This window comes from Grampus griseus, assembly GCF_964374135.1.
Source record: "Grampus griseus genome assembly, chromosome: 6".
Classification (NCBI taxonomy): domain Eukaryota; kingdom Metazoa; phylum Chordata; class Mammalia; order Artiodactyla; family Delphinidae; genus Grampus; species Grampus griseus.
In genome coordinates, this window is record NC_139000.1 from 35,634,047 (window position 1) to 35,651,102 (window position 17,056).

General features: G+C 46.6%; 1 protein-coding gene across 8 annotated transcripts in view; it reads left to right on the top strand.

The window, feature by feature from the left end:
* PAX5 (paired box 5) overlaps positions 1-17,056 on the top strand; it is a gene marked incomplete at both ends in the record, with an annotated part of 184,414 nt that overhangs the window by 92,980 nt on the left and 74,378 nt on the right. For all 8 annotated transcript variants that reach the window (XM_082657339.1, XM_082657341.1, XM_082657342.1 and 5 more), the window contains one exon: positions 11,490-11,619. In XM_082657339.1, coding sequence (XP_082513465.1) covers positions 11,490-11,619 — 130 coding nt within the window. The remainder of the gene's footprint in view (positions 1-11,489; positions 11,620-17,056) is intronic.

Here is a 17,056-nt window from a genome sequence, read left to right on the forward strand (position 1 = left end):
CTTTCTTTCCAGGTATGAAATGCAAGATTCATGAAATTAACACGACTGCAAAATGCAAACATATTTTCAGTAATTAAAAGCAAAGGCTATTAAAGAAGTTAATCTTGATAAAGAGGCATATAAACAGAAACACCATTGTTATTGTGCTAGTTTTGTCTCTATTATTTACATTAGCTAAAATTTGGGCTTACACATAATAGCTCAAACCTAAGCCTAGTGTCTCCTTCCTTTAGTTTCTCATCTTTCTAAAACCAGAATGTTGCCTTCAATAGAGAACACAGCGCTTGAACCGAGCAAACAGTCCGATGCCTGATTTTTCTCTTAACAATGCTAACAATGTCACGTTTTCCTTTATTTCTCTGTTGTTTCCCACTAATATTAAGATTACTTGCTAACACTGACATCAGTCTGAGCACAGCTGTCCTCTGAGTTTATCATTTAGGCTGCCCTCTGCGACTAAGTGGGGAGAATAAATGATGAGGTTCATACCATCACTGGCCGAACCCACCTGGAAACATTTCATACTGGAGGTCATTCTAGAGCAGGGACGTGAAGGGGTGGAGGGACAAGATTGAAGGAGAGGAAAGGAAAGGGCAGTCAGGGAGAAGGACTGGCCTTGTCACAGGTAGAGAGTCGGGAGCAGGTAGGTGTCTGAGGAGGTTGTGAAGCCTATGAAGATGCTCCTGGCCTAGCAGTCAGTCTCCCTCTCCTGGGCCCAGCGTGAGGCACTGTGCAGTCGTGGTGAAGAACACAGACTTTGGCATCAGAAAGGACCTGAGTCTTAACAGCCCCTGAGCGGCTCATTCCACTCCCTATTCTCAGTTTTCTCATTCGTACCAGGATAGAGTTGATGACGGTGGTGTCTGGTGGCGTTCAGGATCTCAGACTTGGAGTTGCGCTGCTGGGGGGTGATTCAGACATATTATTTTGGCCCCTTGTGCCTCATTTGCATCCTCTGTAAAGCGGGAGTAATAATACTTACCCCATATGGTCGTTGTAAGATTAAATAAATTAATAGGTTTTAACACCTAGAACACGTAGCTGGTGTGTAGTAAGCGTCCAGGAAATGCGAGTACTCCTGACTTATTCTGTGTCTGAGGGTTTAGATGAGAACTGGTAAAGACGTCTGAATTGGAGCCTGAAATAGCCGTGACAGGCCTGGTCCTCTCAGCCTTCTTGTTCTGGTATTTCTCTCGCACGATGTCTGTTTGGCTCTAGCAAACTTTGGTGACAAAGAGGACACACCCTCCCGAGGCTGCCTGTTTGCCTTTTCAGAATGTTGCCTGTTACAAAGTTCTTTCTGACGGGGAGCAGAAGGGGCAGAGAGATGGCCTTTGGCCTGAGGAGTGTGTATATGTGGGAGTGTACGTGTGTGTGTGTGTGCGCACGTGCGTGTCACCACTCAGAGGTAGCAGGGCAGAGGTGGTGGAGAGGGGCATCCAGGCTTACCTCCGTGCCCCCATCCTATTGATCTTGCAGTACAGAGGGAAGTCTTTTCATTTCTTTATGGACCCAGGATAGCCTTTCTGTCTTCCCGCAGTGGGGAAATAAGTCCGAAAGAAAATGAGCTATGAGCATCCTGGGATGTCCCCCACTCCTGTACCAGGTACTTTAAGATGGGGGACCTCCCTTTGCATGCCCCCTTTCAGGCCCCTAGGTAGCCAAGAGGCCTGCATTCCTTTGTGGGTAGTGGGTCTCCCTGCCCTTCTCCCTTCCCTGTAGCAGGGTTGAACAGCCAGGCCCCACCATGAACTGCCTGGAAGAAGCTGGTGGAATTTGGCTGCTCCAAGATAGAGCTTTGTTTTTGGAAATCTCCCTCTTCTTCTCTACATCAGGATCTGGATGGCAGAGTCTGAGCAGACCCTGGGGCTTCCCAAACAGGGAGTCCTCCCCTCCCTCCTCCACACGAGTCTCCCCCCCGCATCCCCCCACCCCACTGCATCTTCTTATCATTCAGGGGGCCTTGGCTGCTGGGTCCCAGCTCTTGTCCTCCGGAAGTGGAACTCTGTGCTCCAAGCTTTGTCATTTCTTCTCTTGCATTTGGGGAGGACAAGAGTCGGAATGCTCCGAGCCCAGGGCCTTCTCTCCCTGCTTTTCTTACAGATTTCTTGAGGTTCAGGGTGGGCCCCAGATTCCTTTGCTCCTTCCCTCTCTCCCTTCTCAGCTTCACTCAGGATATGTCCTGCCCAGGCCTACTGGTGGGACCCAGGTTCAGATCAGGCTGCCCAAAGGAGCCTCCTTATCTCAGAGGGAGAGCAGACATGCTGCCAAATGACTGGGACCGAGTAGCAGGGGACAAATGTCCCAGATGAGGTGCGGGGAAAATGCCACGGGAATTCAGAGAAGGGAATGATTTGTTTCAACCAGAGAGATTTATGGAACCATCCAGGAGGAGATGGCATTGGAAGTGGGCCTTAGAGGACAAGATTTGGACTGGGGTGAGGATGGAAACAACGTGAGCAAAGGCATTGAGTGGAGGGACTGGGGCGCTCAGGAGTTCATGTGTGTGGTGTGGCTGGAGTAGAGGGTGCCGTTTGGGAAGTAGGTAGATCTGAGTTGAAACTGGAAAAGTAGGTTGGGATTTGGATTGGGGCCTGTATGGTTTGGGTCAACATTACCTGGAGGCAGTGAGGAGCCAGGGAGGGTTTACCAGCACAGAACATTCGCTTACAACTAGCACGCTGCTTAGGGGTGGGGGAGAATGAGTACTTAAAAAACTCATCTACAAAATCACTTTCCATTTCAAAAGCGCTTGTGGTGAACTCTGCATTGACTGTGAGAAGAGCATGAGTTAACCAGGTGATGAGGCGACAAAAAAAAGCAGAAGCAGGCTTCTTAGGCCCCGAGAGGGCATTCTTTGGAACTGGGGCCCCAGAGAGCACACTCAAGACCAACGTGGGGAGGCCTTAGCACTTTGTTGTAGCCAGAGCTGTGTGGCCACCAAGCGGCTGCCTCAGGAAGTAGTGCGTTTCCTGTCACCAGTGAGTTTCGAGCATCAGCTGAAGATCAGCTTCCATAACCCCTGAGCTCCTTTGGGCCCTGAGATTTGGGGCTCACTAAGATTCTCTAAGTGGCTAGGGCGGGAGAAGGGGGCCTCCGGATTAGTCATTTCTGGAAAAGTTTCTCCCGGACAGAAACCACAACACCTGATTTCAGTCTCCTCTCTGGGGCTTCCCCTGCTGTCCCACACCACCTGGAAGGGTGTCTGGGGGCGGGCTGGAGGGGCGCCTGCCAGGCTGTAAACAGAATAGGGAGAGATGAGTCAGTTAAACCTTGCAAATCTCTTCTTGGAAGCCCCTTGATTCCACTGCAGACCATGTTGACCCAGGCATGGGCACAGTTCTGGAGAACCAAATGAATAACAAGCATGTCTCATTCATGCCTAGGGTACTTTCTGATGAATAAAAGCACTTTGCCATCACTTACCCTCTCAGTGACCCTAGGAAGCACCTGTGATGCTGTTGGCAGAGCCAGGCCACAGTACCTGTCCCTGTTCATTTGGTTCCACAGGCATTTATGTCACATCTGTTCAGAGCTGGGCACTGGGCCAGGAGCTGCTGTCACAAAGATGAGGGAGACACAGCCCTATCCTCATGAAGTTCACACTGTAGTTGGGGAATGAGAACCCTGAGCAATTAAGTATACAATGCAGAGTGTTAAGTGCAGTGGTAGGGATGTGCCCACTTTGGGGTTCTAGGAACACAGCGGAGGGGAAATCCAGGATGGCTTCCTGGAAGAGGGAGGCCATTCAGAATTCTTGGCAGTTCTTCCCCTCAGACAATGCTGACAGTAGCACTTTGTAGATTATGGGGTACTTTTTTGCAGGCGTTATTCGTAGTCCCTCCTTTCAGCAAACATTTTTTTCAAGTTTGATTCATCTTTATTTGGTTTAGTGGAGATGCAATGCTAAAACCTAATTGTTTTTTGTTTTCTAACTCTTTTTAAAATTAAACTTTTTATTTTGAGATAATTGTAGATTCACCACATGCAGTGCTAAGCAATAATACAGAGGGATTCCATATACCCTTATCTAGTTTCCCCCAATGACAACATCTTGCAAAATCACACTGGGATACTGGTGTTGATAAACTCACTGGTATATTGGCCCTGAGGACTAAAAATATGAGAACAAAAAGGCTTGCCCTCAGCACTTGACTTTCTTATCACTCCCTGTGTGCCTTCTCACGACCCTGTGAGGCAGGTCATATATCCCCACATTACAAATGAGAAAAGGAGCCAAGAACTGAGGTGCCTGGCCTGGTCCCACACAGCACAAACTTGGCTGTCAGACTTGAACCCTGTCCTCCTGTCCCTAGGGCTGGTGGGCTTCCTCAGCCACACTCCTGCCTGTCATCAGTCCAGGCCCTGGGGACACAGCTGCCCTACTCCAGCCTCTGTCCTCCTCTGGGTAGGTGTGTAGGTGGGCAGGTGTCTGGTCCCTCAGGATGGGAGTGGTTGGCCTCTGGCCCAGCTCTCGAGGGCTACCTCTGGCCCAACGGTGAGCCTGGAGGAGCTCAGCAGGTGATGGGGAAGCCTTGTGGCCCCAAGTGGCCAGCTGAGGCAGCCAGCCCTGCAGCCTGTCCCCCTGCACTGCCCTGCTTCGTGCTGCCCTCCTTCTCACGTGTCTGTGTTTCTTTTCTCCTCCATGCTATGGCAGTGGTGCCCCGTGCTGATGAGACAATACTTGGTGCAGCCCCAGGCAGTCCTTTTCCAGGTAATTTCCTAGGGACCCAAATGACACCCAGCACACACTTTCCTGGGGCACGCGCCTCCTTGAGTCCCTGCTAGGATTCCTTGACCCTTCGTGCTGTGTAGTTTCCAAAATGTGATCCCTCTCCTTATCTTTCAGATTTTCACAATCGCCCCGTCAGGCAGGCAGCAAGGGCTTAGACTTAAATCTCATTTTATTAATAAGGAAAATGAGGCTCAGAGAGCTGGCCCAGCTTGCCTGAGGTCATGCAGGTGAGAAAGAGGCAGAGCTGGGGCAGGAACCCCGTGCCGTTGCTCCTAGTTCACTGTTCTTTCTACCACGGGATCAACCGCTATAAATGATGCAGATAAAAATTAGCTAAGGAAGTCCATTCCCCTCCCTGAATCAGTTTTTCCAGGTTGGGAAAGATGACCCTGAGCATCCTTCTAGCTCAGACATTTGAGAGTGCAAGACGGTGTGTTATCTGGAGCATGGTGTCTGAGAGGAGGGTGTGCATACTTGGCAGTGCTTGAACTTGAGGCCTCCCAGGAGTTTGTGGCAGTAGGCAGAGAAGTTTTGTTGTTTTTTTTAATTGATGCAAACAAAATGTGGAGCCCACCCATCTAAACTATGCTTGACGGATGATTGCCTATCTTTTTTTAAAAAAAACCTTTTTGTTTTCTATTGGAGTATAGTTGATTAACAACGTTGTGTTAGTTTCAGGTGTACAGCAAAGTGATTCAGTTATTCATATACATGTATCTACTCTTTTTCAAATTCTTTTCCCATTTAGGTTGTTACATAATATTGAGCACACTTCCCTGTGCTATACAGTAGGTCCTTGTTGGTTATCCATATTAAATATAGCAGTGTGTACATGTCAATCCCAAACTCCCAATCTATCCCTCTGCCCCACCCTTCTCTCCTGGTAACCATAAATTCATTCTCTAAGTCTGTGAGTCTTCTTCTGTTTTGTAAATAAGTTCATTTGTGTAGTTTTTTTTTAGATTCCGTGATATACTGATATTTGTCTTTCTCTGTCTGACTTACTATACTGAGTGTGACAATCTCTAGGTCCATCCATGTTGCTGCAAATGGCATTATTTCATTCTTTTTAATGGCTGAGTATATTCCATTGTATATATGTACCGCATCTTCTTTATCCATTCATCTATAGATGGACATTTAGGTTTCTTCCATGTCCTGGCTATTGTAAACAGTGCTGCAATGAACATTGGGGTGCATGTATCCTTTTGGACCATGTTTTTCTCTGGTTATATGCCCAGGAGTGGAATTGCAGGGTCATATGGTAGATCTATTTTTAGTTTTTTAAGTAACCTCCCTACTGTTCCCCATAGTGACTGTACCAATTTATGTTCCCACCAACAGTGCAAGAGGGTTCCCTTTTCTCCACACCCTCTCCAGCATTTACTGTTTGTAGATTTTTTGATGATGGCCATTCTGACTGGTGTGAGGTGATATCTAATTGTAGTTTTGATTTGCATTTCTCTAATAGTTAGTGATGTTGAACATCTTTTCATGTGAGTAGGTAGAGAAGTTTTATCCCAATTGGTTGCATTGGAGTGGATGCTCTGTGAATTGCTGACCTCGTTCATTTCCCTTCCTGGGTCATAGTCAAGGACAGCACCAGGGAGCCCTGATGGGAAGGGAGCAGAAGCCCAAAATGACATCCAAAGAAAGAACTCCAAAAGCCTGGAGAAGTAGCAGTGTGGAACACAGCTGTTGCCTGTGGCTGTCGGAGGCTGGGGGCTGATGGAGGGAGGATGGGGGGCTATGTTCCCAAGGACATAGGTGCACCAACACAACCCCACTGTTCAGCCCTTGGCTTCCCAAGTAGCTATGCGATATGGAAAGAGATACCACTGTTACCAAGAAAAGAGACCCCAATAATGTATTCTCTTCTCTTCTCTTTCCCTTTCCTGGTCTTCCCTCCCGTTCTCTTTTTCTGTCACTCTTTCTACCTCTCCCAGCCTCCATTTTCAAAAAGGACTTGTCCTGCAAAATAAACAATTACATATATCTAAGTTAGTTAAGGCTGAAAAAAGTTCAGAAATTGTGCAGAGGAGAGAGTAAGATCATTGCAGGAGGCGCCAGCATTGATGTAGTTGTGGTGATTGAGCACTGAATTTGACTGGTCTTCCTGGCAACCAAGACAAAGAGGGATATGTAGTGGTTTCCAGTGTTCCTATTGTTCAGTCAGAGGCAAATTAACCATTTGTCAGGAGAAGAAACTTTTTTTCTGGTAATGAATTATAGGAGAGATTCACATGGAATTTGAATATTCTAATGGACACGTCTCCAGAGTTTGTTTGGTTTTTTTTTTGAAGTTCTTTGTATGGCTGTTTTCTTTTATTGCCTCTAATCAGTGCTAAATGCCTGATATTCTGTCACAGACCAGTGAAGTCACTTCCTCAGGGACTTCATCTCATGGTGGACAAGAATGCTGTTTTCTGATCACCTGACTTGATGAAAGGTAGAGGTGAGAGGTTAGCATGTTATTTGGAGCTCTTGTTTGAACACTCCCCAGCTAAGTTTTGGATGTTGTGGAAAATGTCATGCTGCTGGACCATGCATTCATTCATTCAACAAGCACTTAGGGGGCTCTGATGCTGTTCCATGCTCTATGCTCTCAAGGAGACCCGGAGGGAGACAGACGAACAGCCATTACATGTGGTGGCAAGTATGAAAATAGAGGTCTGTGCAAAATGACACCAATTATGGAAACATAGACAAGGAAATCATGATTTATTGGTAGGAACGTGGGGCCCAGGAATGGCTGCACCAAGGAGGTGACATTTGAGCTGGGTCTTGTGGACAATGTAGGAGTTTAAGTGGCTGATGAGATGGGCCTCCCAGGCAGAGGTAGGACAGTGCCTGGAGTGGCTGAGGAGCAGCCAGTGGAACGAGGTTCCAGGGATCCCAGGAGACTGGGGAGAATGCAGTTGCCTTTAAAAATCTAGGCAGCTCAGGGGGACAGACAGTGGTGAGAAATTAGGGAATAATTACACAGCAAATGAAATGACAGCATCCCCTGATTCATGCAGGAGCAGAGCAAGAGCTGTGGAATCCCAGCAAAGAAAGAGATTGGGCTCAAGGCCAGCCCTGTTAGGTGGGGTGGTGGGAGGCACAAATGGCAAAGGCCAGTGAGAGCTGGTTCATGAATCCAGCTGTCCCCCTGAGCCCCAGCTCTTTAAGAAAGTTCACTTTACCTTCTGGCAACCATCGGTGGTTGGGAAACTGGGTTTTTGGACCTCCCACTGCACGTGTTACACAAGTTGAAGATTTTCATGTCTTGAAAAGATGATTCAAAGCCAACTTTCGAAGTGACTGGACAAACCTTGATACTGAATTTATTGGCTAAAACAAAATCAAATAACAAAAAGGCCCCTCCATCTGGACATTAAAATAAGAGGCAGGATTGGCCACCCTCTCCCCATTTTCTTAAACCCAGGTCGGCTATGTTTTCTTGGGAATTAGAGGCTTTCCCTTGTGGACCCAGCTGCCTAGCCTGGAGTCTAGGAAGGGACCAGGCCTGGTAGTGAGGTGGGGAGAGCTGCAGGGATGCTACTCTTGGCTAGGATGCTGCCTGGCTCTCCTGAGGATAAGGGGTCATTCATTCATTTGCTCATCCAAGGGTTCATTGCACAAGCTCTTCAGAGTCGAATCCCAGCTTGTCTACTTTTTCATCTCCACCTCTTTCTCCTGCAGGAGGTGCCTTGTTCTTGGATCACTCCTGTCTCGCCCCTAAGCGTTTCTTCAGCTCTTCTCAGCCTGAGGGGGATGGTCAGGGATTGCTTGGGTCCAGGATAAATACAGCCTGCCCAAGAAACCTTTCCTCACCACTTCCTGCGCCGTGTAAATGAATGGCTCTGTGCCCTTGTCCCTGTTGGATGGAGCTTCAGGGCCACGTGTCTTTTCCCTTGAGGTTTGTGGATAAAGGTCAGAGAGCATGTCTGGTCTTCACGTGCCATCTTGCACACAAGAAAAGCTCAATAAATGCTAAGCATCCACCATGCTCAGGCCTCCAGTAGGACACAGGAACATAGGGAAATGGGAGGTGCGGTCCTCACCCCGGGGTCCCAGAAACCCCAGAGACCCTCACAGGAGGGACCTAGGGACCCTAGGGTCACAGGAGGCATCTTGACCTCCTGTCTCTGCACACGACAATGCACTGAAGGAGGAGCTTTCATTGAGCTTTACTTTCTAATTTTTTAAGCAAATTAGGGGGCTAATGTCATGACCACGTCCCATTCTGCGTAGGGTAAAGTCTGGACAGTGACCTTTTCCCAATAGCTCCCTGCTTTATGGAATGAATAGTCTGCTGGGTGTGACCTGTAGCAAGACATATATTGTCATCTCCACCTAGTACACGCATATCCACTTACATGGAAACAAAGATTAAGGAAACAAGACTTACTCTTTCTATGTGTGAGACTCTTAGAAAATTTCTCTTCTAGACTACTCTATTTTCTGTTTTAAAAGGTTGGTACTAGCAAAGTGATTTCATACCTGTTAAAGGGTTAGAACACAATAGGAAAATCATTAGGGTAATTGTGGAGATTTTGGAGTCAGATGTACCCAGGTTTGTATCCTAGCTCTGGCACCTGGAAGCCGTGTGATATTAGGCAAGCACTTTCCCTCTATAATAGAAGCCTCAGTTTCTTCATCTGTAAAATAGGAATAACACAGAACCTACTACATGGGGTAATTGTGAGGATTAAATGGGATAATATAGGTAAAGCTCCTGCCACAGAGTAAGTGATCGGTAAATGTGAGCTTTGACAAGGTCGTGAAGATTATGGTTTTTATTGTCCTGGTACCACTGGGATTCCTGCTTCCTGGCGAGTGGTAGTCATGAAGGACTTTCTGGAGGAGAAGGCATTGAAGCAAGGCAGCAGGTTGACCAGGACCCACTGCTGTCCTTACAGCAACCAGGAACTCTGTGTGAGCATCCCAGGACCATTTGTTTCCTTTTCCATGAAGGACAGACTTGCTCCCAAGGATTTTTGGCTGGACCTAGAGCTGACCATGTTAGTTAGATACCTTTGCCTTTCACATTTAGGTCTCTAATCCACCTGGAATTGATTTTTGTGTCTGGCGTAAAGATCCAGTTTCTTTTTTCCCCCTTGTTTCTGAATGGATTACTGGTTACCCTGCATTTTTTATTAGAGTTTTATCCTTCCCTGCTGATTTGTACATCACCTCTCTCATATATCAAGATTCCGTATATGCATGGATCCGTTTCTGGACTTGATTCTGTTTCATTGGCCTATTTTTCTGTGCCTGTGCCAGTCCCATACTGTCTTAATTACTGCAGCTTTATAGTGATTCCTGATGTCGGGGAGGCCTGTCCCCCATCTTGTCCTACCCGGGCTGGCTTCAGGCCTGTGTTCGTCTCTGCGTGTTTCAGAATCAGCCTCTGCTGGAGACGGGTGGAGAGCCCCGGGAGCTCTGGACAAGAATCTATCTCAGGGTGCCTGGGCCTGCAGTACCTCCTGGACTCACGGCTGCCATGCACCCCGCTTGGCATCTGAGCTGCCCTGGCAGTACTTTCTAATTCATTTGCAGAGAAAAGTGCCAGGAACGTGCCTGAGCCTGGGTCCCCTCTGCCTGCCACTTGCCTGGTGGCTCCTCTGGTTTCCCTTCCAGTGGCTCAGTCCTCATCATCCTTCCCAGGGTGCCTGCAAACTTCTTTCAGAAGACTGCTCGCTTCCCTGTCCCTCTCTGCCAAGGACATAACCCTGGACAGACAGGAATGTGTCCTCCACTGGCAGTGCCAGGGTGGTAGAGGAAACTCCCTGTGCCAATGCTTGGCACAACTAGACTCTTTGGTTTGGGTGTTTGCAGATATTCCTTTTACTGAAGATAGGCCGGGGGAGTGGGGGTTGGAAGAGATCTGTCACTCATGCCTATACCGTAGTCTGTCCTTGAGTGGGAAGACAGGTTGGCATCTTCACAACCTTGCCTGGAGACCATTCTGACAGTGGTTTGGATGCCAGGGAAATGACTCATTGCAAGCTCTGATTTCATGAAATGGCTTAAAGAAAGGAGCATGACTCATGGGCCAAATGCACGTGGTTAGTGTGGACTTGGTAAATCAGATGTGCGCACCCTACAGTTTTCAGCATACAGGTGTTTACAGGCTTCTGGAATTCAAAAACACTTGCCAGCTGTGACTCATATGCTTTGATATATTGGCTTTTGGGTGGGAGTTTATGGTGAACCATCCCCTGTTGACCCTGAACAAAGCCTTCTTCCCCTTGTGCCTCAGTTTACTCATCTGTGAAATGAGGATTTGGATTGAGTGATGGCCCAAATTCCCTTTAACCCTTGTTTCTGTGATTCTGCATCTGTGGTTTAAGAGCACAGAAATCAGAAACCTTTCTTTCCGTCCTCTTGTCTACAAGACTCTTATTTCTGCCTTGCTTTTGCTTATGGATGTCTCTGTCCTCCTCCTTGCATTGAGGAGGATGGTTGTCTCTGGCTAGCTGGGGCTGGGTAAGGGAAGCCTGCAGGCCATAAGGAAGCTAGGTTTGAACTCTTGTGCAGCTGCACTGAATCTTGTCCACCTCTTCACTTGGGGAGACTTGCTGATTCTGGATACCTGCCTTGTTCTGTCGAGCTGAATCTGCCCTCTCAATACCAGGGGTCCGTGAGCCCCCTGGGGGCCTTGGCACTGGCACGGGTTAGCTGGCTGAGCCCAGAATGTGGTGGTGGCATTTGGCTGGGGTGCTTTGCAGTCTCAGTGCTGAGGTGTCTGTCTTGTTTCCTCTTTCAGACCGCCGATTATTCTACCATGGCCTCGCTGGCTGGAGGGCTGGACGACATGAAGGCCAACCTGACCAGCCCTACCCCTGCCGACATCGGGAGCAGCGTGCCGGGGCCACAGTCCTACCCCATTGTGACAGGTGAGGGCCCCTGGGGCATGGGGGATGAGTGGCAGAGAGAGAGAGAAAGGACGTGCGTGTGACGAGGAAAGCGGCTTCTTGGTGCTTTTGGACTTGATTGGCCATCTTTGTCTTAATGAGGTTATGAGGTCCTGGAACAGGTCAGGCAGGGGACTGCTGGGGCCAGGAGTTGTGGCTTCGATGAGACATGGCTGTAGACGCTCTGATAAAGCCAGAGGAGAGCAAATGGCAAACGGACGATGGGCTGGGAGGGGGGCCAGGGAAGCCTCGTGTCAGAGGGGCTGGGTGATTTCGGGGCCCCTGGAGGTGGGGCTGAGTGTTCAGAGCGCTGGGATTTAGCCCTCTCAGGAGAAAGGCAGCCCTGTTTGGCATCAGCCTGGAGGATGAGTGGGATTCCTGGCAGATTGTAGATTTGCAGGCAGAGGTGGAGTTAAGAAGGGCAGGAGGTTTAGGCTTCCTTTCTGGAAGGCTCGGGACCAGCTGCTTTAGCTGTCAGTGTAAAGATGAAGAGTTTGGGCCCTGGAGGCACACTGCTGGGTTTGAACTTGCCATTGACTAGCTATGTAAGTTATATAAGAATTCTGGGCTGTGGTTTTAAAATCTGTAATATGGTGATAGCACCCAGCCCACAGTGTTGCTGTGAGGATTAATGCTGTAAACATATGAGGTGCTTAGACTCTGGTCTAGCACACACAAGCACCCAATACATGTTGCGATTATGACTCCTCTCATGGTGGCTGGTCACGTCAGGCTCACTGCTGTGAAGGGGCTGGGCCAGGAGGGCGAGACAGGCAGACACCCCTCCCTGCTCCAGCAGCACTGGGATAGTTTGGACGGACAGACTCAGCCACCAGCTCCGGGAGGCTGTCCGACCACGCAGGTAGAAGGCAGTCTTGGACACTTCACATTAACAGACAGTGAGGGGCTAGGGATCACACTTTGGCCAGAGCCTTGAGGTCCAGCCTAAGGTAGCGGGATGTCCCTGTAGGTTGGTAGGCAAGACACAGGAAGTAGTGCCAGAGACAAGGGGTTCTGAGAAATGTGAGTGGGCTGTAGTTGCATCAGGGCTGGATTCGGGTTAGAACTTTAGGCAGGGGTAGGGGCCGGACGAGACAGGCTCTCTCATAGCCTCATGTAGGTCCCAAGGCAGGAAGGGCCCGGCTCTGAGACTGGGGCTCGTGGGGCTCAGGCAGGAGCAGCCAGGACTCTGGGCACCGCATGGAGATCAGTTAAGAGGCAAGAGTGACTTGGTTCCCTGTCTACCTGAGATGGGGCAAGAGCCTGGAGGGCTGCTGAGCCTGCAGGTGGGGGGGTGTCAGTAACGGTGCAGGGATGCGGGAGAGGAACCTCAGTCAGAATGAACTTCTCCTAACATCACAAGTGTCCCATGAATCCTCTCCCCTGGGGTCATGAGAGCCCGTGACAAGACCTCTGACAGCATCCCCATTTTACAGATGCAGAAACCGAGTCTCAGGGAGGGGCAGTGACTTGCCCAATATAAGGGGTAAAGGGGAGAGCTGGAGCCGGACTTCAGTCTCCTGGGTCCTTATTCTTTCCAAAGAAGCACAAATAATTGGGTAGGGGGGTGCGGTAGGGTAGAAAGAAGCCTGGACTAGTTAATAATAATAATAAGTCACTTTACTGAGTAGTTACGGAGTACCAAACATTCTGGTAGGTGAACTTGTTCTACCCTTGGAGGAGCCCTGGGAGGTGCGTACTGTTATGTCACATCCACTTTGTAAACAAGGAAATGGAAGCCCGGGGCACTTAAGTAGCTTGCCAGAGATCACAGCTAGTGAGCAGCAGAGGTAAAATTGAACAGCAGGCCAGTACAGTCTGCCACTCTACCACACAGATAATCTGGGGGCTAATCCTGGCGCCATCACTTCCTTGCTGTGACTTTGGATGTGTCTCTGATCTCTCAGGGCCCTTGTGAGGATCACATGAGATCCCCGAGGGGACTGCTCTGCAGAGGGAGGGTTTGTTATTAGGGTTGGGGTTCATGGGTTTAGACAGATCACAGGAAGACATATTCTACCATCTGCACAAGCCTATTTAGATGGAAAATAATCCAGTAAACGCTGAGACTATAGTTGCATTTCCGAGACTCTTGTCTACTGACGTGGCAAACTGGTGGCCAGCTGCCCAAAGGGCTAATCTAGCCCACAGATATGGTTAGTTGGCCCCATGTAGGACTTCTTATAAATTTGAGTCAACATTGAAAATTTATAAATCTGGATCTCTGGCTTCCCTTGAAAAATCAGAGGATCTGGCCAGACTGGGCCGTATTCCCACATGGTCGTGGTAGGCGGGGCCTTAGTGGCAGCAGCCCCTGGAGACATGGCCCCCACCCACCTGCTTTCTCATTATCTTACAAGCCTAACCTGGAAAGGAATTTGAGTTGAATACTCCTGATTTAGAAAGTTGGTGCTAAAAGCCAGCTGGGTGGTTTAGCTGTCCAGGATCTGCAGAAGGTAAGTGTGGATGTGGGCTGGGTTTTCAGGTAAACCCTTGACCAAAGACTTGTTTGTATTATGATCAATCTATTTTAAAGTCACATCACAGAGCAGAAAAAGAATATAAATATCTCAAAGTCAGAATTATGCCTACTGTTGAAATACTAAAATTACTCTAATTCTAAATATATAATACTTATATAATAGTATAAAATTATAAATATAACCATTAGCTTTCTTATAAGTAAATAATAGCTAGCTAGAAAAATAATAGGGGAAAACATTAACAATAGCATCAAAATAAAAAAGGTAGAATGCTGAGGAATAAACTTAACTTTAAAACTCCACTAAGGAACATAAAAGAATAAATGGAGAGATGTAGCTTGTTCTTAGGTAGGAAGACTCAGTATCATGAAGATGTCAGTTCCCCCAAAGTAATATATTAATTCAAAGCATTTTCAATCAAAATGCCAACTTTTTAAAACTTGTCAAAATGACACAAATACTGGATAAATAAACACTCAAGGTAGCTAGAAAAATTCTGAAATAAAGAAATGAGTAAAACATAGCATATTTTAAAATGTTATGATAAAGTTACAACAATTAAAACTGTTACTGAAAGTGAAGTAAATAGGCAAATGAAACAGCATGGAGCATCCAGAAATAGATCCAAATATATGTGGGTGTTTACAGATACAACATTGCAAATCAGTGGAGAAAAGGTAAATCATTCAGTTAATGGTGTAGGGACAGTTAAGCCTGTTGGATCCATACCTCATTCTCTACATCAAAAGAAATTCCAGGTTGATCAAAACTTTAAATTTAAAGAATGAAATCATAATAAAACTAGAAAAAAAATAAGGGAAATTTTTTAATAAACTTCGAGTGGGGAAGGCCTTTTACAGTCTGTTCCAGGGAGGACTTCCCTGGTGGCACAGTGATTAAGAATCCGCCTGCCAATGCAGGGGACACGGGTTTGAGCTCTGGTCTTGGAAGATCCCACATGCCGTGGAGCAACTGAGCCTGTGCACCACGGCTACTGAGCCTGTATGCTGCAACTACTGAAACCCACGCGCCAAGAGCCAGTGCTCCACAACAAGAGAAGCTACTGCAATGAGAAGCCCACACACCACAGCAAAGAGTAGCCCCTGCTCACTACAACTAGAGAAAGCCTGCGTGCGGCAACGAAGACCCAATGCAGCCAAAAATAAATAAATAAATAAATAAATTTATAAATCTGTTCCAGGGAATTCCCTGGCAGTCCAGTGGTTAGGACTTTGCGCTCTCACTGCTGAGGACCTGGGTTCTATCCCTGGTTGGGGAACTAAGATCCCACAAGTCGTGTCATGTGGCCAAAAAAAAAAAATCTGTTCCAAATACAAAAGGCAAAGAAAAATGATATAAACGACTGCTTAAAACAGAAATGTTTTATATATGTATGTAAAAACACCCAAAAAAACAAAGAATAAAATACTTTTTTAAACTGGAGCACAGATGACAAAAAGCTAATTTCCTTAATATATAAAGAGATTTTGAAAAACAAATAAGAAGAAAAAAATCAGTAGAAAAAACAGGTAAACCAAATGAACAGGAAAAAATACAGATGTCCAATGGTATAGGAAAAGACGTGCACTTGACTCATAGTTTTAAAACTACAAATTGAAATAATCATGAGATACTCTTTTTTTTTGGCCACACCACGCAGCTTGTGGGATCGTGGTTCCCCGACTAGGGATTAAACCCGGGCACACAGCAGTGAAAGCCCACATCATAACCACTGGACCAGCAGGGAATTCCCAGGAGATACTTTAATAAAACCCATTAGCTTATCAAAGATTGAAATGTTTCTTGAGGTCCAGTGTTAGGATATGAGAAACAGATATTTCCATACACAGTCATAGGTGTATAAATCAGTGCAACCATTTTGGAAAGAAATTTGTCAGTATCTGTCAATATTTTAAATGGACATACCTACTATCTAACTCAGAACTTTTATATGCACTTTAAGGACTTTATCTCAAGATATATTCACACAGATGCACAGTGATACCTAAATCCATATAATAATGACAGAATTATTTATAATTAAAAACAAATGGAAAAAACTCAGTGTTTATCAATAGGAGTAGGTTAAATAAATTATGGCTCCTTCCCACAATAAACTACTCTGCAACCATTAAAAAGAATTAAGTAGAGCTATCTGTGCTGACATGAATAAATGTTCAAGATATATTTTTAAGCAAATAAACAATTTGTAGAGTAATATGTTTAGTATGATTCCATTAGGGTGAAAAAATATAAAGGACATACACACAGAGGCATGGACACACATGTGTAGATCAGATGTACGCATACGAGGATTCGGGAGGAGAAGATCGCCAGCCTCTTCCCCTGCTTAATGGGACCCTGTAGTGCTGTGCTGACACCGGGGTTCTCTGCTCAGTCCCACCCAGTGTCCCCTAGGGAATAACAAATATTTACATTGCCCCTTTACTCTCCTGAATTTAAGTTCATAAAAAATATAGTCTATCTTCACAAGTAATTTCAAATAAAATCAAAATAATACCCTAATTATAAGATAAAGGAGAAGTGAAAGTGAAATTGTTTATAATTAACTGCTATGTACTTTGATAAGTAAATATTTGGCATGTCTAAACTGCCAGACATAATGGAGTAGCCCATGGCTCGCTCCATGCACAGGATCACCACGAATGCAACCATCCCGAACACAGACTTAACTGTGTGTCACATACTGTGAGTGGGATTTTACGAATAGGTGAGGAACTCTTGGCAAAGCTCCAAATAAAACAAAGTACAAGCTTTGCTCAGTTTACACAGTAGTTGCATTCCTAGAAAATTCAGTGTTTATTAAGACCATGGAAACTGCAAGTTCACATTAATATGAGAATGAAGTTCCGTTCTAGATTTAAAGAATTATAAGCAGATTTCTCTCCTACCACCTACATGAATGTTGGGCAGGA